The 22746-nt window shown below is 39.5% G+C and overlaps 4 protein-coding genes and 2 pseudogenes across 5 annotated transcripts; 4 read left to right on the forward strand and 2 right to left on the reverse strand.

Annotated features, from left to right (window-relative positions):
• Nucleotides 1–2600: 2600 nt before the first annotated feature.
• Nucleotides 2601–4712, reverse strand: LOC148424892 (uncharacterized). The gene is made up of 2 exons (XM_088413042.1): nucleotides 4241–4712; nucleotides 2601–3665 (listed from the first exon to the last, which is right to left on the reverse strand). Exons 1-2 carry the CDS (start codon nucleotides 4362–4364, stop codon nucleotides 2704–2706), a joined length of 1086 nt encoding a protein of 361 aa, XP_088269168.1. The 5' UTR covers nucleotides 4365–4712; the 3' UTR covers nucleotides 2601–2703.
• Nucleotides 4713–6016: 1304 nt separating this feature from the next.
• LOC148424893 (uncharacterized) lies at nucleotides 6017–8726 on the forward strand (annotated as a pseudogene). The gene is made up of 2 exons (XR_015865359.1): nucleotides 6017–6505; nucleotides 6661–8726. The product of XR_015865359.1 is annotated as an uncharacterized LOC148424893 (transcript).
• A 789-nt stretch (nucleotides 8727–9515) lies between these two features.
• Nucleotides 9516–12606, reverse strand: LOC148424894 (uncharacterized). Its single transcript, XM_088413044.1, has 2 exons — nucleotides 12171–12606; nucleotides 9516–10550 (listed from the first exon to the last, which is right to left on the reverse strand). The coding sequence occupies exons 1-2, from the start codon at nucleotides 12355–12357 to the stop codon at nucleotides 9673–9675; spliced, it is 1065 nt and encodes a 354-aa protein (XP_088269170.1). The 5' UTR covers nucleotides 12358–12606; the 3' UTR covers nucleotides 9516–9672.
• Nucleotides 12607–14722: 2116 nt separating this feature from the next.
• On the forward strand, nucleotides 14723–15571 carry LOC148424895 (uncharacterized; annotated as a pseudogene).
• Nucleotides 15572–17074: 1503 nt separating this feature from the next.
• On the forward strand, nucleotides 17075–19809 carry LOC148424896 (uncharacterized). The gene is made up of 2 exons (XM_088413029.1): nucleotides 17075–17426; nucleotides 18084–19809. The coding sequence occupies exons 1-2, from the start codon at nucleotides 17288–17290 to the stop codon at nucleotides 19400–19402; spliced, it is 1458 nt and encodes a 485-aa protein (XP_088269155.1). The 5' UTR covers nucleotides 17075–17287; the 3' UTR covers nucleotides 19403–19809.
• Nucleotides 19810–20266: 457 nt separating this feature from the next.
• On the forward strand, nucleotides 20267–22657 carry LOC148424897 (uncharacterized). The gene is made up of 2 exons (XM_088413041.1): nucleotides 20267–20603; nucleotides 21736–22657. Exons 1-2 carry the CDS (start codon nucleotides 20411–20413, stop codon nucleotides 22638–22640), a joined length of 1098 nt encoding a protein of 365 aa, XP_088269167.1. The 5' UTR covers nucleotides 20267–20410; the 3' UTR covers nucleotides 22641–22657.
• Nucleotides 22658–22746: the final 89 nt, after the last annotated feature.

Here is a 22746-nt window from a genome sequence, read left to right on the forward strand (position 1 = left end):
CCGACATTTCACCGGCTATCCAATGCGCGGCAGGTAATGGCGGACTGGGCGTCGCTATATTGTAATACGGGGACTCCTCGTCGCCCAGCTGTCCAGTGAGCTGCAAGCAATGGCGGACGGGGCGTCTCCCGACGTGTCTTGAGCATGCAAATGAGTAGGCTGTTACCAGTATGTTGCTCAGTTTTTAAGTTTGAGCAAAAACTGAGCAACATACTGGTAACAGCCTACTCATTTGCATGCTCAAGACACGTCGGGAGACGCCCCGTCCGCCATTGCTTGCAGCTCACTGGACAGCTGGGCGACGAGGAGTCCCCGTATTACAATATAGCGACGCCCAGTCCGCCATTACCTGCCGCGCATTGGATAGCCGGTGAAATGTCGGCCATTGCTTGCAGCTCATTGGATAGCTCGTGGCTTCTCATTTGCATCGATCGTGACTACTCATTTGCATCGACCGTGACTACTCATTTGCATCGACCGTGACTACTCATTTGCATCGCTCGTAGTAACTCTGGAGACGCCTCTTCCGGTCATTGCGTGATAGAACATAATACAAATGTGAATAAATGAAAACACAGTCCACACTAAATAAGATACAATACCAGTACATCTAAAAAACATACATGAAATGAAAATAAGAGAAACATTTATAAAAAAAAAAGACCGAGGAAAATGCAACGGCAGCGACGACGAAAGAGGAATCCACACAATAATGGGTGAAATAAAAGCAACTATACAAACCAACAACAACACATTGCAAGTCTAACACGAAAAAGAATAACGTGGAGGTGAAGCCAAGCCACAGAGGGAACAAGGAAATGCCTCAGAAAGAGTGGCAACAAGTGTGGCTACCGGTTGCAGCAGCCACAGACGAACATGGAAATGCCTCGGAAAGAGTGGCTACTGGTGGCATCAAGTGTGGCTACCGGTGGCAGCAGCCACAGACGAACATGGAAATGCCTCGGAAAGAGTGGCTACTGGTGGCATCAAGTGTGGCTACCGGTGGCAGCAGCCACAGACGAACATGGAAATGCCTCGGAAAGAGTGGCTACTGGTGGCATCAAGTGTGGCTACCCGTGGCTCTCGGTGGCAGCTGCCACACAGTCGCCACACTGCATGCCGCTGCCACAAAAAGAGCCTGCTCTTTCTCAAAGCGTTTCTGTTAGCTGCAAGCAAGCTAAGCTAATTTAGCTAGGCAAGCTTCAACGGATAGCCGGATACAAATATTTAAGTCACGATGTTCTATACTTGTCATGTCGACGTTGGCATTGTGTGCGGAGACTTGTGTAGCTTCATTCAAAAATATTCAGTGAAGCATGCCACGGTTTGCAACGCCTACACAATTGGAAGAGGTCGGCTATGCTATTGGTAACAAGTAGTGATTGGTTCTGCAACACCGACGCATGCGCCGAGCTCACAGAACTACCCCTGCGACGGTGCGTGCGCCACTTTCAATCACGTGACCAATGCCTGAACTGCGCCACTTAAGTGCGTCTGTCAACGCGATGCAACAGCTGAAACCATTCAAACCTCACGATTCCTGTGAATGTCTTTGCGGATTATGGGGCCGCTCCAGGAGAAACGAAAGTTTTCTCCCATGTAGCAAATGTTTGAGCAAATTTCGGAGAATGAAGCATTTTTTTCAATCTCCTTGTTTCACCTCTCAGTTTTTGTCCATTCTAATTCAAATTACTTTCAAGGTAACTCAGATTTTACAATGTATTCACTTTGTTTCTACAGGTGAAATGTCGTATTTGTTACGGGCGCACAAACGAGGCCCAGACCGGACCATCACCCATCACAGCTCTGTGCAACTACACCTGACATGTTAATCGCCGTTTTTTATCCCTAAATATATGGAAATTGTCCTGAACTGAATTTTCGTTGTTGTTTTTAAGGTGACCTGCGGCAGTACTTGGATGATGAAGTGGGGGACTTGGAAGAAGTGTAACTGAAGATGCAATACCTGAGGTGCAACGATACTTAGTAGAGAAAAATATTGAACGGGCTCAAAAGCCCAAAAACAAGAAAGCTGCAGCCCAGGTTGCCCCACCTCAGAAATGTGCAGCCCTATTAAATCTTTCTTCATTAGTGATAGACCGATTATTGGCCTGGCCAATTATCAGGAATGATGTTCGGCATGCCGACACATATCAGTATAATTCTTTTGATTGTTGTTGTTTTTTTAACTCCATTTGATGATAAGCAATCAACCAAAAACTCGGATATTGGTGAGAAATTCTCAAGTGGCATCTCACAATGGTGACCACACTGGCAGGTAGTTGCGTTGAGGATGTACAAATGATAATAAAAAGATAATGAGGGATAAATTAAATGTTACCATTTCAATTATATTGTAATTTTGTAAAAGGTTTATTGACGGGAGAATTTTTTAGGGAAGGGAGCTATTTACTAATTGACGTTGTCATGAAACTCCATGAAGACATGTTGCTGAGCCTGAGCCACCTGAATTTTTTTGTTAGATTTTGAAACACACCTCTATTTTCAAAGAAAGAGAAAAACTTTTAAAATGTTGCATGTCTATAAAAACATTAATAAACATGTGCGTATAGGCATTTAAACAAGTTGCTGCCATTTGTATTATTCAATATTATTTGTTTTTATTGCAAGTGCATATTGGTGACAAATAGTTATCAGCCCTGAAAAACAAACTGAACCATCATTATGATTCATCATTTGTCTTCAAATAGAATCGAGAAACTGAGTCTGCGGTTGTTTTTCTCCACTGTGTGTTCTTACATGTGCAGCCAAGTTTGGCTTTTGAGAGAATCTTTTACCGCAAACTAAGCAAGGAAATGGTTTTTCTCCAGTGTGTGTTTTAGTATGCCTGATTAAACCATCTTTTGTGGAGAAGGTTGTACCACAAACTAAGCATCCAAAAGGTTTCTCCCCAGTATGAGTTCGTGCATGTGTTACCAAATTTGGCTTTTGAGAGAATCTTTTACCACAAATTGTGCAGGCAAACGGTTTCTCCCCAGTGTGCGTTCTTGTGTGTGTTCTTAAATTTCCCTTTATAGAGAAGCTCTTGCCACACACGGAACAGGCAAAAGGTTTTTCCACAGTGTGTGTTCTTGTATGTGTTCTTAAGTTTCCCTTTCCAGAAAATCTTTTACCACAAAATGAACAAACAAAAGGTTTTTCTCCAGTGTGTTTTCTTGCATGCGTTCCCAAATGTCCTCTCTGAGTGAATGTTTTACCACATACTGAGCAGGCAAAAGGCTTCTCCCCTGTATGTATTCTCATGTGTACTTTCAATGCATACTTGACGTCAAATGTTTTCTCACATTGAGAACATTTCCAGCGTTTGTTGTCAATGTGACATGTTCTGTCACCTTTTGTGTCCCCTTCGGCGTCAGTGTCAGAGGTGTGTGATGTTTGGTCATCACTGTTTGAGAGTGGAGATAAGAGGCTCTCTGCTTGTAATCCCCCACAGTCTTTACCATCATCATCTTCTTCCCTCTTGACAAAGACCTTAGTCAATGAACAATTGGTAATATTAGCCTCTTGTTCTTCTTCTTTAATTTGGAGAAGTTCTGACTGTTTCTCGCCTGTAACATAGGACGGTGCTCTCTCCACTTCTTTGTCTTTAAAATAATGAGACTCTGGCTCCTGCTGCTCTAGGCAAAGGTATTCTTCACTGACATCTGTTAAACACAAGAAGATAAACAAAGATTGTTTAGTACATGGAAAACTGATCCCAATTAAGTTACATTATGCATGTATGATTGTTTGAACATGACCCACTCAATACAATTAATTATCATTCAAATAAATTCCAATCAGCGGGCAGGCTGTGGTAGGTAATGTGGCCAAAACACCGTGTAAACATATAACCAACAAAAGGTGATAATAAATCGATATCAGGCTTTGAAAAGAACATTCCATTTAAATGTATTGTTTATTTAAAGTAACACCACAAAAATAAGATATGCGTACTCACGTAGGCAAGATTCTCAGACGTGTTTCATCTAAAAAAATCAAACTCTTTTGGAACGTACTTCTCGTGGAAATAAATGAGTACAAAGGAGCAAACTTGGCCAGAAGAGAAAAAAAAAATAAGTGACTCGAAAAATGTACCACTTAGCAATGATTGGTGGGAACTTGATGATTTGGCACTATTAACGCCGACACTGTGTACATCCAAATAACGACTTTACTTGACAATCTTACATTTGGCCATACTGTGTAAGAAATGACTAAACCAACATAAGTAACCCACCTGGTCTCTGGAAGACTACTCGGGGTTTCTTGAAACAATCGTCCAGTAATTGACGTGATAGACGGTTTTCCTTTGTCCGTGAAAGATCCATCTCATGTTCCTCTTTTGCGATGTTGGCACACATTTTCCCACGACAACTACAACACTTTATAGCTACACGTGAGCTATTGGCGGTGAGCTGTCAACGAGTCTATTTGTTTGCAGCTATCGTGCTATGCTAATCTAAGCTAGCTGCAGGCGCTTCAATGTGCACCGAGACCTGTTTATCTGGACATGAGAACCTCATTCGATACTTTTGTCTGATAAAGAAGTGGTACTCTGTGTGGAGGCTTCAGTACTTTCAGCTGTGGTTCGGGAGGCGTCGTCGTTAGGGAAGCGAGGTTGGTTAGCTAATTCGTTCACAGATGTGGCGCTACAGCGGAAATTCTACAGCAAACCCATTTGGACAAACTACTTACTCACAGGTCCGCTTAATGTTGACTCTTAACAATCCACAACACAGGCCCTGGAGGACCAAGAGTGAAACTCCTGAAAAGCATGGTTGCTTGTTTCGTGAATTTGGAACGTTAGACTGTGTATATTTATATTTAGAGTCTACACACCAAACACTGCCCAGACATGGAGCAGGACTGCCAATTTACTCCACTCACTCTTATATAATTGTAAAATAATGTATTTTAATGGTAACTCTGTTTATGGACCCTTTTCAGTATTTATTCATTTATACATTTCAACCCGAATTATCTTTATAGGTCAAATATGTAAAACCAGGCAATTTGTCTTTAGTGGTATTAGCTACACTGATATTTCAGTAACAAGCAGCATGTCACATGGGCAGAAATCCAGAAACCGAAATGGGTGTTCAGATAGAATTGTGTTAGTCTAATATCAGTGTGAGTGTTTCGAGGGGAGACGCCAATTTCCAAAGAGTATGGAATAGTACAGTACTGGATTAGTGTGGTGTAGTTTGTCCATTGTCCAGGTGGCATTGCCGTAAAAGGTTGTTACACATCGGTTGCCACAAGCAGAACGCCGTTGTTGTTGTTGTTGTTGTTGTTTAATTCTGTATTATTGAAACAACACAATATAATGCAATGCAAGAGAAAAACATCACATCAGGGGGACACAATCAAAATCAGTGCGACATAATATTAAACAACCAGATTAACAAGAGCTCAAGAATTGCAGGTTATAAAGGCTTTTAAATTATTTGAAAATTTTATGGTTTTAATGTATTGTTTGACTTCACTAAGACAGAGAGGTTTGTGGACATGCCATTTAGTTAAGAGTGTAATGAGATTTATTATGTAAAATGTTTATTGTCATTGGTTGAGTAGTTGATGAAGCCAAACAATACGTGTTCAAAGCAAAGGGAAAAGTCGGGGTTAACGTAGAAATGAAAACACGTACATCCTTCCCGTTATATGCTTCTCTTTCTCTAAATTTTGATCTAAAAACATCTGTAAAGCTATTAAGAAAATGTTATTTAACTTTATATGGAGAAACAGAAAACACTACATAAAAAAAACAGTATCAAGATGGCCTTAACTTCTTTTTCCACTTTAAATAACACTTTCAAAATAAATGGGCTTGAACCGTAGATAATGAAGATAAAGTATGTGGATCATTTTATTGGAATAACTCAGAAGGTAAAGAATATCACACAATTAAACTGAAGGGTCCTTTTTGGCAAAGGACTAGCGCCCAGCATTGCCATTTTCCAGCTGTTCCGGTCCGCAAGGAATTGTGGGTAATAACACCCATTGGTGCGGACTCGAATTGAAGGGTGGGACAAAAGCGGAAAACAGGAGCGGCGACAGAGCGTTTACGAGAATTTGGACGACTATTAGTTCCACGCATGCGCAACCGAAAATAATGTAGTCCGGCACTCGATGCGCGATTGAGGGACATGAGTGTGTGGGTATTGTGATTAGGCCTTAAATTCGCCTGGGTGCACTTCTGCACTGATTTTAGCTTGCTAGCTGTGTGCTGTACAGCGAAACATTGAGGTAAAGTTGACATCGACGTTGACTGTAGAGGACTGTGATTGTCGTGGCAAAATGTGCAAGGTCGAAATGCTGAGAGGCTTAAGAGCCTTGCTGAATCAACGACTAACTGCCGCCGTAGAGGAACTATTTGTAGTGTTTGAAAGAACGATTTTCGAATACGAGGAGAAACTTCTCCAGACCAAAGAGGAAAATGAGCGACAACGTCAACTACTGGACGTTGCTTTGAAGAAAACTCCGGATAAAGCACACACACCAGGTTTGTACTCACTACTGGTGTATATTTACAAAGTCTGCAGTTTTTGTGTCCTCTTGCAAGATGTCATTCAAATTTGCAGGTTTCACAATAACAACTTGACTGAGAATATACTGTATGTTTGTGTGTGTGTGTGTGTGTGTGTATGTGTCAAACAGACGTCAGTGAAGAAGATCTCTTCCTGGTAGAGGAGAAGGAAGAAACAGAGCACCGCTACATTAAGAAGGAAAATGATGATGACTGTATCGGTCACGAGGGAGAGCACTTTCATGGGCTGGAGGAGGCTGATATCACTGTGTTACCATTGATTGTAAAGAGTGAAGACGAGGAGGGCAACGTTCAAAATAAGAACAACAGACAGGTGGAGTCAGCAGAAGGTGCCGGAGGCCAATGTGGTGGAAAACAAGCAGACAGCCTTTTAGCTCCCGTATCAGATAGTGATGACATAACTTCCCACTCTCCTGACACTGATGATGATGATGACGACCAAGAAGGTGATAATACCTATCAACTTGACTTCAATAACTGGGTGTGCTCTCAATGTGGCAAAACTTTTAGCAACAAGAAAAATCTCAGAGGACACATGAGGACCCACTCACAAGACAAACCATTTAAATGCTCATTCTGCAATAAACAATTCAAACTAAAAAAACATTTAACCAGTCACATGAAGAACCACACAGGAGAAAAGCCCTTTTCCTGCTCATTGTGTAACATAAAGTTTTGCGTGCCATCAGCATTGACAATTCACATGAGAACACATACCGGGGAGAAGCCTTTTTCATGCTCGGTCTGCGGTGAAAAATTCTCTCAAAAAGGAAATTTGAAAAGACACACTAGAACACACACCGGGGAAAAACTGTTTAATTGCTCAGTTTGTGGGAAAAGATTCTCTCAGAAAGGATATTTGAAGATACACATCAGAACACACACTGGAGAAAAACCCTTTTCGTGTTCAGTCTGTAACACAAGTTTTAATGTTAGTTCAGCATTGGTGAAGCATTTGAGGACACACGCTAGTCAGAATGATTCCATTATCAAAACAGCCATTCATAAATGACTCACGGGGCAACGTTTTTGGAATGTGGGAGGAAGCCGGAGAGAACCCATGTTGGCACGGGGAGAACATTCAAACATCACACCAGCAGTCTGGAGCGAGCTGGAATTGAATTAAGATTTCATGACTGTTCCGTTTGAACGAGTTAAAACATGGATGGATTGACCATATACTTCTTTAAACATTACATTTTTAAACTGCCATTTGATTTATTTAATTTCTGTATGTAAAAGCAATAGGTAGAGTATTTCAAGGCCCTGAACACATGTAAAACTCCAGAGCAGTGGTTCTCAAACTGAGGTCTACCAGGAGTCCGCAAAATTAGATAGATTATTAAATCTTGTCATTCAGAGGAAAAAAAAAATCATGCCTACATACGGGGACAAATCTGTCAACAAATAAACTGGAGATCCTCGCCTCAAATGACATTTCTTTGTATAAATGCACTTGGCAATTATTAAAAGCCGAAAATGCGATCTGATCATCCTCGTAATCGAAAGAAGTAAACATTTACAGAAGACTGACTTTGGTACGACTGTGTTCTTTACATTGTTGTTGTCATCGGATTGAGGCAATGGCAAATGTAATTCATCGTCCGAATGGTTTATCAAATGTGTTTTGAGGTTAAGCCACCGTTTTTGCCCAATTCCATCTGGAGAGATCAAACTTACTCCTCAACATCTATGTCCGTATTTTCTACTGAAATTTACTTTCCAATGATCTTTGAACTCTTTCGGTGAGTTTGGGGTCAATTTCTTTTTCCTAAGGTAATGGTTATATGGTCCTTTGAAAGAAGTGCCGAAACCATTTTCTTCGAGGGTTTTCACCCAAGCAACATTCAAATTGCTGTAATTTTTGAGGTACCTCCAATTGTACAGGGAATTACATGTAGAATTACAGTACATGAATGAGTCTGTTTTCATTTTTGGCACATGGACCCCTTAGTTAGACCCAGTCATAAATCTGAAATGCCTTGAATAAATTTTTTTTGTAGTTTAAATTTTTTTTTGCGAGTATAGTCCTTTGATATTTTAGAGAATAAAAATGTCGTTCAAAACACAAGTGAATAAAGTTGTATTTTTCAATACACAAAATGTGATGTTTTTCCTTGTCAAACTGACTTCAATGTCATACAACGTATCTCAGGCCCGAGTTGTTCAACCAGTACCCTGCGTGTTTTTGTTTGTTTAAATTTTTTGCTCCATCAGCAAGTTTTACAAAAGCCCGACTACAATCCTATCTACTCAAAGATGCATTGGAACAGGTAAACATCTCAAACTTGCATTTTAGTATGGAGAGAAATTTATGGAGAGAAATTTATGGAAAGAAATTTGTCTTTATTCACAAACAAACAAAAGGGGGATTTAAAATGTCAAATTCCCAAGCAGATCTTTGCACAATATTTGACATCTTTATTGAACAATGTTGTGGCAGTAGATGGATAGATTATATTGTAGAGAATTATTGTCACGTGGATAGATGTACATGTGAGTGCATGGGAATACTGTACATTAAACATGAAATGTGTCAAGAAAAGTAAGCTACAGTATCTCCAGGACTTGAATATTGGTTTAGCACATCAAAACATCACAGCAGTCCACAAATAAAACATAATTACAGTCCTCCTCTTGTTTATATTCATTCATCAGTGTCCTTGGATTGCTGTCCTTGATATCCAGTTTATGGTCCATGTGCTACTATGGTCTTTGTTCTGACTAGTAAGACAATTCAATGCACTAGGATCACGTTTTGTAATACTGTACCTTGACATCTCCACACACTATTAGGACAACACCATGTTACTAATGAGGCAAATCTGTGCACTAGATGAGAAATGTATCATTTTAGTGACATCAAATTCTTTTAGTGCATCAAGCACGCCCCTCATAGTTGCCGATAGTGGAGAGATGTCAATAAAAGCCGAGTTTTGCTTCACAAATGCCCTACTATGCCAAAAGTCTCCTACTCATAGTTTAGTGCGCTGATTGTTCTAACTAGTAAAGACAAAAAAACAAACTTGTACATGGACCTTAAACGGAAAACAACAATATTGCAGACCTGCACTGCTTGTCCATCACAACTTTTATGTTGTTCTAGACGAAAGGGTTGCTCATCACACACACTTGAGCTCCACAGTCTCGCCAGAGTGTTTCTTCATGTGCTTACTCAAACCGGACTGATAGCAGAAACTTGTGTTGCAGATGGAGCAGGAGAAGGTTTTTTCACCGATGTGTGTTCGGATGTGTCTGATCAAACTCCGCTTCAACGAGAATCTTTCGCCGCAGAATGAGCAGATGCATGGTTTTTCTCCCGTGTGCCGCCTCATGTGTCTTATCAGGTTCCTCTTGTTGCCAAAAGTTTTGTCACATTGAGGACATTGCGGTTTCTCCCCAAAATGTGTTTCCATGTGCTGAAATAATGCCGACTGAAAAGTAAAACTTGAGTTGCAGACAGAGCAGGAAAACGGTTTTTCGCCTGTGTGTTTCCTTGTGTGCGTTATTAAATAATCCTTCCGAGAGAATCTTTTGCCACAGTCTGAGCAAAGGAAAGGTTTCTCACCTGTGTGACATCTCATGTGTCTTTTCAGATTTCTCTTGTTTCCAAAAGTTTTGTCACACTGACTACATTTCACGTGTTTGTCATCAGTGTGTCCTGTCACATCAACTTTCAAGTTTTCATCGTCAGTGTCAGACATCGTGTCGCCACTATCTGATAGTGGAGCTAAGCGGCTATCGGCTTGTGATCCCCCATCAACTTTTGTTGACGTGTGATGACTCGAGCTGCTGCTTGCATCCTCTGCACCTCTGTTTTCACGCAGACCTCTGTCTTCATCGTCTTCACTTTTCACGATGACACGATACACTGACAAATCCAATCCTGGAAGATGCTCTCCATCCTCTTCCACTTTAATGTAGGGGGGCTTTGGCTGCTCCTGCTCCACCCCGGAGCTCTGCTCCTGCTGCTCAAGATTGACATCTTCTTCATTGATGCCTGCAGTACACAAGAAGACAAACACACATGGTTTGGTCATTAGACTTGGCTCAGTCAGGTCACTAAATGTTTTTGTGGAAGCCTTGTTCATCCCTTAGGCTACCACTTACAATGCCGATTATTGGCTTTTGTTTTTTGATGGGATTTTACAGTACACATGCTAGATTCATATTTGGGGTTGCTGGTACTGAGTTGTGGCATAATATGCCAGAAAGTATTGAGGTCTACAGGGTAAGGTGCAGTATAATTTAAAGGGAAAAGAAGAGGCAGACAAAATATTTAACACTGAATATAATGGTATGCTTCGTGTTAAAGTAGCAGTTCTAATTCTAATATACAGTGTGTGTATATATATATATATATATATATATATATATATATATATATATATATATATATATATATACAGTGTGTGTATATATATATATATATATATATATATATATATATATATATATATATATATATATATATATATATATATATATACAGTGTGTGTATATATATATATATATATATATATATATATATATATATATATATATATATATATATATATATATATATATATATATATATATATATATATTTATTATTTTTTTCTTTTTGGGGCTGTTATTACTTGATGTAGATCATCTATGGTAGTGGTTCCAAAATGACTTCAGGAGTTACGTGAGCTTTTATCAGAATATCTGTATCAGCTAATTGAAAGCTTTTTAATGCAGTAACACAAACAGTTGATTTTTCTTTTAAAGGGCCGAGATCATGGAGTTTTTCCACTTCACACAATTAAATGTATGCATGTAAATTACATTTGTCACATTTGCATTGTTTTCATTCCTTATTAAATTTTATTTTTATGGTACTGATATTTCTAACCAGGAAGTAAACCGCCCTGTTTGCAGAGGCCACAACTCATCCCGTCTTGCCACCTTCATGTGGCCGTTCAATGCCGACTGGCCCTGAAACATCCATCCATCACTCATTTTGACTACTAATCATACCTAGGCTTGCGGATCATGGAGAAAATTTCAACAGCGTGAATAATGGGGCCAAATACAGGCATTTTACTGTCATTAAAATGCAAAACAGCGTCAATACACTACTCTCACCAAAATATGTTTATCGTATCAAATTAATCCCTGTGGGAACCGACTATTCATAACAATAGTATCACCGGCGGCTGACATGTTTAAAACTGACGTTGATTGTATTCCAAACAGGCATTTTCACCACTTTGGGATTTTCTACAGTAAAACTTTCTAACTAATAAATGAAACGTTACTGTTAGCTTGACCGACTAGGTGAAAAATGTTGAATGCCTTTGTATTGTTAGGTTTTATACAGGTGCGTATTGTCTTTAGCAAGTGAGTCATTTCTCCAGCACATGAGTCAGAAATAAAACGAATGATGTTACACAATCTGTTTTATAGAGATGATAAATAAAACACACCGAGGGATACCACTGCAAACGAGGTTCCATCAAAAATGCTTTAAACTGATCTATATGGTATTTTGGCAAATATTTTACATTATTTTCACATTTTATTCTTAAAATGTGTATACGGCTTGTTAAACATATTAGGTGTTTATTACACACATGTGAGGACAGGAGCAAACCTGGTACGTGTCGAGGCTTCTTAAAAACAGCATCGAGAAGTTGACGCTGTCGCTCGTTCTCCTCTTTCGTCCGACAAAGTTCCTCCTCGTACTCCGCTATTGTTCTTTCAAAAACAACAAATACTTCCTCGACGGCCGCACATAGCCGCTGATTCAGCAATGCTCTCAGCATTTCGACCTTGCACATTTTCACACAATAATCGCAACACTTTACACTCACTAGAACGTTGCTTAGCGATTTGTTGCTAGCTAGGCGACAAGAAAGCTGAGCTAGCTAGGGAAGCTATAACGTGCACCGAGACAAGTTTATCCAAACATTAAAAAATAATTGTATTTTCAATGTCATGCAAACGAAATATTAACCGCACAGGAACAAAAGCCGCAGCGATAAACACAATAACTTGGACATATCCAGACCGTCTTGACAATGTTTTCTTTTTATGGATTACTTCCGGTACAGTAAAAACTGCGATTGCCTCATATTGACGCATTACTGCCGTCCTCAGGTGTAAACGTGTCATTACATGAATTGCCAGAGAACAATGCGGACGAATTTTTAACCAAAGATGATAATTAAATGTTACACGTTACATTCAAACAATGAGAGAGCGGGAAACAACATTTCCTGAGAGGAGGATGGATAAAATAGCTTGAAATGGCAGATCAACACTACAGAAGGCAGTGATGCACTTGATTAGACTGTACTGGCTGTGTCGTTTCTTCCGAAAATGGAAAATTGTCAATCACAGGACAGAGAAGTGTAATAAAATCAGCTTGTCACCTCTATCATTTGTTGATGTAATCCCGTTTATATTTTTGTCATGTAAAAAATGTGTTTTTTTTTTTAGTGAAGCATGTGGGATCCATCGTAATCTGATTATAGCTCCAATGTGCGGAGGAAGCTGGAATAGCCAAGTTTCCATTCACAGTTGTTCATATGATGATGATGATGAGGATGATGATGAAAACCAATTCAGAGGACCCCAAGCAGTCAGTAGCAGCATTACTTCACACTCCTGTCACTGATGATGATCAACACGCTGAAGGGAGGGGGTATGTCCTCAGTGTGACAGCACCTTTATCATCAAACAGAATCTCAGAAGACACATGATAATTCATATGGGAAAAGATTCTTTCGGAAGGGTATGATAACACACGCAAGAAAACTCTGGAGAAAACCCATATTCCTGCTCGATGTGCGGCAAGCGTTTTGGAGATTGTTCCACATTCTCGAAACACAGGTGAACAAACACCAGGAAGAAACCCTTTTCATGTTCCATCAGCAGTACAACGTTCTCTCATAAAGTGGCAATGCTAACACAGAAAAACCACAGCTGCTTCGTGTGTTTCTAATGTTTTGGTTATCCAGCAGGATTGGCCAGTCACATGAGAACGCACACAGGGGAGAAACCATTTTCTTGCTCAGTCTGCAACAGAAAATTTTCAGTTCACGAGACTCTGGTTCAATTTGAGAACGCACAATGAAGAGAAACCATTAATTTGCACAATTTGCGGTCAGAATTTCTTTTAAAGTGGCGTACTGCAAAGACATGTAAGATCACACACTGGGAGAAACCATTTAGTTGCAGTGTGTTTGATAAAATGTTTAATAAGTATAGGGTTAAGAAGCACAAGTGTGCCAGAAAGTAAACGAACAACACATGACAGAAAGGAGAACGTGACATTGTTTTTAAGATGTGTATTCTGGGAAAGTGTATGTGAGATAACAAAACTGTTTTCAAAAACCATTGAAAAATGACCCATTAAGCCCGGTGTTCAAAAGAATTTAGTTTTAAAGTTTCTCACAATTGTTGCTGGGTTTTTTTTGTTTTTTGTTTTTAAATCGAAATCAAACTGTGATTTAAGTGATGTTCTTTATTCCTGCTTGAAATGTTTAACTGTTAAAATGGGAACTATTTTTATGATGCATGAACTGTCAGACATTTTGCGCAGAGTACATCAATTTTTAGGTTTTCCAAAGTTATTGGGCTTTTCCCAGTTGAACTTGCTTTTGAACTTTTGACCATGATAACTGTCAATGGCAGTAAGTGAGTCAACTTATTAATTGCCAGCCCTGTAACATAAGATCCTTTTTAAATAAAGGGTTACATTGACTCAAACTTGAATTCATTCATTAGTGATGCTGGTCAGTGTACGTTAAACGATATTAGTGAAATTAGGCTATTTATTTAACTGATCAATATTCTATTTATTCTATTCAGTCTATATATATATATATATATATATATATATATATATATATATATATATATATATATATAACATAATAAAGCATTTCCTCCTCCAAAGCATTAACTGTGAACTTATTAAAAGCCCCTATATGAATGTGTTTTTTTTCATTGTAAAGTAATTCATGTGATGAAACTTAAGTTCGTATGAAGTTCTTTTCTCAAATAACTTTCTACCCCCATTACTTTTCAAGATCATGCTATTATAACTTGACTTACCAAAGCTTGACATTTTCAAACCACATGCACTTCGTGTATGTTCCAGATGTTAATAATGAAGAGCAGCCAGAGTGGACATCCAAAATGGAGGAGGAGTCTCCAAACATTAAAGATGAAGAAAACGAACTCTATATTGGTCAGGAGAGAGAGCAGTTTCTAGAATTGGAGATGACTGATCTCCCTCAGCTGCCCTTTAACTGCATCATTGTCAAGAATGAAGATGAAAGTGATGGAGACCACTGTGGAGGGTTAGAAGCAGACAGCCTCTTAGCTCCACTTTCACTCTTCTGACATGGATGATGATGAACACGCTAAAGATGATATGACATTTCACAAGAACTTGTCATGTATTCACCGTGACAAAAAATTTAGCAATAATGCAAATCTAAGAAGACACATAATGATTCACACGTGAGAAAAACCTTTCATATGTTCAGGTTGTGGGAAAAGATTCTCTCAGAAGACATCAATTATAACACACACAAGAACGCACACCGGAGAGAAACCGTTTTCCTGTTCGATGTGCGACAAATGCTTCGGTGATTATTCCACTTTGACAAAACACCTGAGAACACACACGGGTGAGAAACGCTTTTCATGCTCAGTTTGCAGTAAAATATTCTCTCAGAAGGCCAATATGAGAACCCACACTAGAACACACACACTGGAGAAAAAACATTTTTCTGCTCATTCTGCCATACAAGTTTTAATGTTCGCTCAACATTGGTCCAACACATGAGAACCCATACTGGTGAGAAACCCTTTAGCTGCTCAGTGTGCACCAAATGTTTTGGTCATCCTGCAGCGCTGACAAGGCACATAAGAACACACGCAAGGGAGAAAGTGTTCCATTGCGGAGTGTGCGGTCAAAAATTCTCTTACAAGTATCAGGTGAACAAAAATAAGTGTGATGGTGAAGAACAGCAGCAATGAAGGAAACTACAGAACTTGAAATGAAGAAATGTTGACTTTCACTAGTAACAAACACTATTGATAACCAATTGCAAATATGTTGTACTGCTGAATTTACGATCTGCAGTACTCATAACTTGTTACTTTGTAGGACGTATGGATGATATTTATGTTTGAAATTTCATGAACAGTCCATGATTGTTGTCAAATGACTAATTTGAATTAAACATGATAAAGAAGTGGCCAGTCTTTCATAATTTATTGAACTTAAAGATTTCAAGTGAGGCTTGGTAGACAATGAAAACACACGCTCCCAATATTATAAATAAACTTGAATTGCCCTCATACGTACATTATTTAAAAAAACATAATGTTGTGTAAAGGTAACAGAAGTACCCACAGTGTTCTTCGGAGTACTAAAAATACTCTGTGTGCTCATCAACTCCCTTAATTAAGTCAAAGTAAACAAGTACATACATTTGCATTTCATCAAAAAATTTTACCAAACATTTGTAAGGTATGTTTTAGTTTTCTCTTATATGCAAATGTATGCAATTTTGTCATCATGATCTATAAATGCAATTTTGCTTTTTTTTTTAAATGTTGGTTAAGCACAGTTTGGCAGCAAGGTGGAAGGTTACATCTTCCTCACATGAGTTCCCTTCCAGCTCTGCCCTTCCTGTGTAGAATTTGCATGTTCTGCCTGTGCCTGCGTGGGTTTTCTCCGTGTCCTTGGGTTTCTTCCCACAATCAAAAAACATGCAGGGTAAACATATTGGACACTCTAAATTATCCTTGGGTATTTTTGTTGGTGTGAATGGTTGTTTCTCTTTGTGCGCACCTTTTCAGTGTGTACCCTGACTACTGCCCTAAGACATCCGGGATATGATCCGACACGCCCACAACTCTTGTGATGATAAGTAGCTAAGATGATGGATGGATGGATGGATGGATGGATGGATGGATGGATGGATGGATGGATGGATGGATGGATGGATGGTTGGATTGGATGGATTGGATGGGATGAGCAGTGTTGATGTTCAAACTGAGCATGTTATAATTGAAAAAAACAAACAAACAATTTTTGTATAAAATCTCAACCGGAAAACCTACTGAGTACAGTTACAAAGCATTACCTCCCATCAGTTGTGCCAGTTATTAGCTATAGACTAGAGCAGGGGTGGGCAATTCCAGGCCTCGGGGGCCGGTGTCCTGCATGTTTTCCTGTTTTCTCTCTCAAACACACCTGATTCAAATGATTAGGATTATTCTCAAGCTCCAGCAGAGCTTGTTGATGAGCTAATGGTTTAAATCAGGTGTGTTAGGAGAGAAAACTGGAAAACATGCTGGACACTGGCCCTCGAGGGCTGGAGTTGCCCACCCCTAGACTAGAGTATAACTACACCTCACCCGAGGTGACAGTTCTGACGCTGATCATGACACCTCCTCACCTAAGGTGGCAGTAAACTGTAACAACTGCGTCTTGTATTTGGTCTGACGGAAGTAAATGCAAAGTTAGCAAGACGGTGTTTAGCCCCAGTTTCATTGAGTGGTTCTTCTGGACGCCTGCTATTCAGCATACATCGCTCAATACAAAAGTTTTTTTTTTTGGTCTCAAAAGATTGCTGGAGTCAATTTATTCTGTCCCAAATTGACTTGTCTCGGTGCACTTCTAGATTAGATCATTAGCTGCTAACGAACGCTAACGCTTGTTAACGTGAATCAAACATCAAATCTATGTTAAGTGTGAACATGTGTGCTAATGGTGCGAAAGACGAATACGAGGAAGACCTTACTCGAGCAAAAAAAGAGTACGAAGGACAACGTCAACCAGAGGACTATGTATTTAAGAATCATCAAGTTGTATTACACGGAGGTTAGTTCATTCCCTTGTTAAGGAACTACTGTAGTTTTTATTGTTTTGAAATATTGTACATTTTCTAAATTCGCGGTATTAATTAAATCCTCATTTGGAAAACTAGGCATCAGTGCATTTTGTGAATGGCACAATGCTTCCCAATAACTTCTCTTCGTGATCTGTGTTGATATTACATTATTAACATCAGCGAGTAAAGCCATAAGTGTCCGACTCCAGTCCGCATGTTTTCGATGCTTCATTCTCAAACGCAACCAATTCAAATGTTTAGGATTACCGGTACGTTTTAATATCCTGCAGAGCTTTCCGATGAGCTAATAATTTGAATTAGATGTTTTTCCCGGCACACCCGAAACTTTGAAAAGAATGACCCCTGAGAATTCATTGAATGTCAATTGCACAACATCTACAACTTGAAATAGTGATTACTTGCTGTGTTCTAAGATCCAGTCAAACCGGTACTAACCATTTAACACGTAAAACATCGTTCTCACTTCTGTCTGCATACTTGTAAGTACAGTTTAAATGAATACCAAACATATGGCAATAGTACATTTACTGTATATGAATGCTTACTGTAAGTTGTTTACCTTCTGTTTTTAGGGTACAGTCACAATAATATCATGTGACCATGTGTGTTTTTCTTCTTGTGGCCAGGAGATGACAACAAAGAATATGTTCATTCTGAGCAGCAGCAATGGACTTTCAAGGTGAACCTGCATGGGCCAGAGTGTCCAATTGTTAAAGAGGAACAGCTCGAGAACACTGACTTTAAAAATGAGGAGGTGTCAGAGACTCTTCATTTTGAAAAGGATGCGGCGCAAGAATACCTCAAAGTTGAAAAGGAAGAAGGAGAGGATATTACCATCTTCCCATGGTCTCGTGTCATAGTGAAGGTTGAAGATGAAGAAGACCAAAGTCAATGGTTGATGCCCAATGAAAATAAGGTGAACAGAAGCGAGGAGCTTCTAAGTAGCTGCTCAAGTCAATACATGACTACAGAGGGTGATGGAGAAGACTGGGGACCATCACAAGCCGACAGCCTCTTAGCGCCACTATCGGAGAGTGATGACACAACTTCACACAGTTCTGACGCTGATGATGACAAGCACGCTAAAAGGAAACCTTTTGCTTGTTCTGTCTGCAGCACACGTTTTAGTGTTCATTCACGTTTTGTTCAACATATGCGAAAGCACACTGGGGAAAAGCCCTTTTCTTGCTCAGTTTGTGGTCAAATATTCTCTCAAAGAGGCGCGTTGACAAGACACACAAGAACACACTCTGGAGAGAAGCCTTTTTCTTGTTCAGTCTGTGGTAAAGGATTTACTCAGAAAGAACATTTAGTAACCCACACCCGAACACACACAGGAGAGAAACCTTTTTCTTGCTTAGAGTGTGGTAAAAGATTCTCTATCAAGGGAAATTTGATAACACACACAAGAATACACACGGGTGAGAAGTCTTTTGTCTGCTCATTCTGCGACTTAAGTTTTGTGGATCGTTCGTCCTTGGTTCAACACATAAGAACACACACTGGGGAGAAACCCTTTTCCTGTTCAGTCTGTGGCAAAAAATTTACTCAGAAAGGACAGTTGAGCACCCATTCAAGAACACATACGGGAGAAAAACCTTTTGCCTGCTCAGTCTGTAACTTAGGTTTTAGAGATCGTTCCACATTGGTTCTACACATGAGAACACACACTGGGGAAAAACCATTTTCCTGCTCAATTTGTAACAAAAGTTTTGCCCAGAGGGCACATTTAAAAACACACACAAGGACACACACTGGAGAGAAACCTTTTGCGTGCTCTGTCTGCAGCACATGTTTTGCTGATCGTTCATCATTAGTTCAACACATGAGAATACACACTGGTGAGAAAGTGTTCTGTTGCAGTGTGTGCGATGAAAGGTTCTCTTATAAGTATCAGATGAACAAACACAAGTGTGCTGGTAAGAAGAGCAGCTGCAGTACATGAAGCTGCAGATTATGAAGAAACTTACTAACAAGGAGAGAAGGTCTGAGGCTAACCTGGGAAAACATTTCTATGTGATCCTAAATGATACAAAAATCTTCAAAGTAATGCCATGTAACAGCATTTGTTGAGCAGTACATGATTTGATTTGGACAATTACATAACTATTTGCTTTATCGGGAAAAAAAAATTCTCCACGCAATGGATTTGTAGCATTGTCACTTGCTGCAAGTGACCAATTGATTTGTATTTGTATTTAGATTTGGTGAAAGACCATGTAGCCCATCACCCATCTTCTGTAATTGTTGGCAGATTCTGTCACCATCACGGGTCTCCTGTAAATGCTCTTCTGTTGATAAGAAGGCAGTCCGCTGCTTTTCCGTGTGCGGAATAAAATGGAAGAGAGACCACTCCACGTCTTTATTCCACTCAGACATACAAAAAAAAGCGTTCTAACGTTTGGAAGATGTAGTGACTTACAGTCACATTAACGTATAGATATTAAAGTAATTTGAGCAGGACTGTATATTAGCAACAAATATGATACGAAAACATACGTCTCCTGGGTTTAGTGTGCAGTGTTTACATAGCAACAATGGCGAAATAGTGTCTGACAACGCCTTATTCTGACGGGAGGAGGCTGATGTGTATTCCCGTTGGAACAGTGCTTCACAATAAGTCATTGTGACTACATGTCTAACATTTAGACGGATAGAAATCGTAGAGGAATTGGCCAAATAATGATCGCAAAGGGTGTTCTGGTTTTAGATGGCAAAGAAATCCCGGTTAAACATGGCTGTTCAGGCTGCATGTCATAAGTCCGTAGCGGTGCGGAAGTGACGCACAGCAACCGCGACCGCTGTTGCTGTAACGCAATTTAGCTCTTGGGGCTCGACTCAGCGTCCGGTCTTTGTTGTTCAATCCGCATTCATTTAACTGCAAAAAAAAAAAAAACCTCTCAAAAAGGACGTGACAAAGTGAAGTCCGAATTGTTGGGATAATAGTTCGAAAATGTGTCAAATAGAAATGCTGAGAGCGCTGCTGAATCAACGACTAAGTGCGGCTGTCGAAGAAGCAGTCGGAGTTTTTGCGAGGACGGTAGCGCAGTACGAGGAGGAACTTTGTCGAGCAAGAGAGGAGAATAAGCGACAACGTCAACAATTAGAAGCTGTTGTCCGGAAGCAAAATGTGTTATGCGTAACAGGTTTGTTTATTTACTTTATATTTTAACACTATTTCTTGGACGTTGCAACACTCAATTCTTCCAATGGTGATCTTCTTTTGACACATTTGATAGCTAAAGTCACCATCGATTGCTCAGTAAATGGGACACTAACATTAGGCTTGTTGCTTCGGACTGGTTCAGATAGTAATGACCAAAAAAAGGCACCCTTTTCGAGCTGCGTGAGTTTAACAAGAAAATGTTGCGTTTGGAGACAAAGAGACAAAGAACCTTTCACTCACCCAATCACACCTGATGACCTTTTAGTGTGTCCAATACACCTTCCTTCCTTGTACTCAGCTTTGGCCTATACATGAAGAATTATGCTAATTGACAATTTTTGGGTAGGAACAGGTAGATTTATACTTGTTCTGACTTTTTTCAATCATATACGTTAAGTCAGGTCTGTCCATGCTGTACAGTTTCTTACCCATGTTTGTGTTGGTTATTTCTATTTTTTTTATGAATTAGGAATTTTATGTAATAAGTTTCCAAGTACTTAGAAAAACAAATATTATAATTTCTACATTTAATATTATACAGTAGGGTGCAAACGGTAGTGGTACTTTCTCTAGAATGTAGAACATAGTTAAGCCAGCCAAGTCGTGTGCTGTATACTGGTATAGCACAATTCTTACAATGCGCAAATTTTTTGTGCTTTTAAAAAAGAAATTCAACAATATTTGCAAACAAGCCCATATGAAATATTGAATATGCACCAATCGGAGCAGCGATCCCAAATACGCTGTATATTCTATTCTATTCTATTCTATTCTATTCTATTCTATTCTATTCTATTCTATTCTATTCTATTCTATTAGGAGATGCTAGATAAAATAATTAGAAAATTTGAGCTCCTTCCTTTCTTTTAATCATTTTTCACTTATAATGTAGTGGTCCATTCAACTGACTTTCTTTCAGGCTGTGTGGATTTAATTTCAGCCAAGTAACAGTGTAAATGTCATTTTCACCGTGCCCTGAGATTGACCTGTTGTGAACCAATGCTTGAATCATTTCTGATCAATACAGTTTTCAAATGTCATAAAACCACAAAGAAGAATTAAGCAAATTTGAATAAATTTTCCAAAACATGTGTGTTTATCTTGTTCTGCAGACATCAGTGAAGAAAATCTTCATTTTAAGCAGCAGGGCTGGAGCTCCAGGGCAGTAGAGCAGGAGCTAGCGCTTCCTAGTATTAAAAAGGAAGCGACAGGGGATGATGTCATCAAGTTGTCATTGGCATGCGTTTCTTGGAGGAGTGAAGACAAAACCAAAAGTGAGAGTGGAAAGAACGAAGGGCCGAAGCCTCCAAGCAACAACTCAAGTCACCACATGAAAACAGAAGTTGATGGAAATCATTGTGGAGGATCCCAGGAGCACAACAGTTTGCTTCCGCTCTCAGATTGTGGCAACACATCTGACATTGGTGATGGACACGCAAATGATGGCACCACATGTCACATTGGCAAACAAGTGTTGACATGTCTTCAGTGGGACAAAACATTGGGTTGCAAATCTGCTTTGAGAAGACGGGAACATGACACTACTTTTCCTAACCAGACTGATTTGAAAGGACACACGAGAAGTCATGCTGTAGAGAAGCCATTTTCCTGTTCTGTGTGTTCTAAAGCATTTGAGTACAGAGGGACTTTGTCAGCACACATGAGAACACACACCGGTGAGAAACCGTTCGCATGCTCAGTATGTGGTCAGCGATTCTCAGTGAGATCAAATATGGTAAAACACATGTTAATACACACCGGGGAGAAACCTTTCGCCTGTTCAGTGTGCGCACTCAGAGTAAATCAAAAGAGTAGTTTAATAACTCACATGAGAACACACACAGGTGAGAAACCATTTTCCTGCTCAAACTGCAGGAAATGTTTTTCGGATCGCTCCTCACAGATTCGACACATGAGAACGCACACGGGTGAGAAATTGTTCAGTTGCAGTGTGTGTGATCAAAAATTTTCTCGAAAGGATAAGCTGAACCAGCACAAGTGTGCTGGAAAGAAATAAAACTAAAGAGAGCTTGACTTTTGTCAACATCATTTCACAAAATGTGTGATCCTGTTAGTGTGTGTACTGTATGTGTGTGTGTCTTACTGCAGCTGTTACCTATGAA

This window comes from Hippichthys cyanospilos, chromosome 4, assembly GCF_059441005.1.
Source record: "Hippichthys cyanospilos isolate Australia breed blue-spotted pipefish chromosome 4, RoL_Hcya_1.0, whole genome shotgun sequence".
Classification (NCBI taxonomy): Eukaryota; Metazoa; Chordata; class Actinopteri; order Syngnathiformes; family Syngnathidae; genus Hippichthys; species Hippichthys cyanospilos.

What these genes read in the sequence shown, in the direction of transcription:
- LOC148424892 (XM_088413042.1), bottom strand. Translation starts at nt 4,364, where the DNA reads ATGTGTGCCAACATCGCAAAAGAGGAACATGAGATGGATCTTTCACGG. An exon ending in AGTAGTCTTCCAGAGACCAG is followed by an intron (nt 3,666 to 4,240) that starts GTGGGTTACTTA and finishes TGTGTTTAACAG; the next exon opens with ATGTCAGTGAAGAATACCTT.
- LOC148424894 (XM_088413044.1), bottom strand. Translation starts at nt 12,357, where the DNA reads ATGTGCAAGGTCGAAATGCTGAGAGCATTGCTGAATCAGCGGCTATGT. An exon ending in GAAGCCTCGACACGTACCAG is followed by an intron (nt 10,551 to 12,170) that starts GTTTGCTCCTGT and finishes TGTGTACTGCAG; the next exon opens with GCATCAATGAAGAAGATGTC.
- LOC148424896 (XM_088413029.1), top strand. Translation starts at nt 17,288, where the DNA reads ATGTTAAGTGTGAACATGTGTGCTAATGGTGCGAAAGACGAATACGAG. An exon ending in TCAAGTTGTATTACACGGAG is followed by an intron (nt 17,427 to 18,083) that starts GTTAGTTCATTC and finishes TCTTGTGGCCAG; the next exon opens with GAGATGACAACAAAGAATAT.
- LOC148424897 (XM_088413041.1), top strand. Translation starts at nt 20,411, where the DNA reads ATGTGTCAAATAGAAATGCTGAGAGCGCTGCTGAATCAACGACTAAGT. An exon ending in AAATGTGTTATGCGTAACAG is followed by an intron (nt 20,604 to 21,735) that starts GTTTGTTTATTT and finishes CTTGTTCTGCAG; the next exon opens with ACATCAGTGAAGAAAATCTT.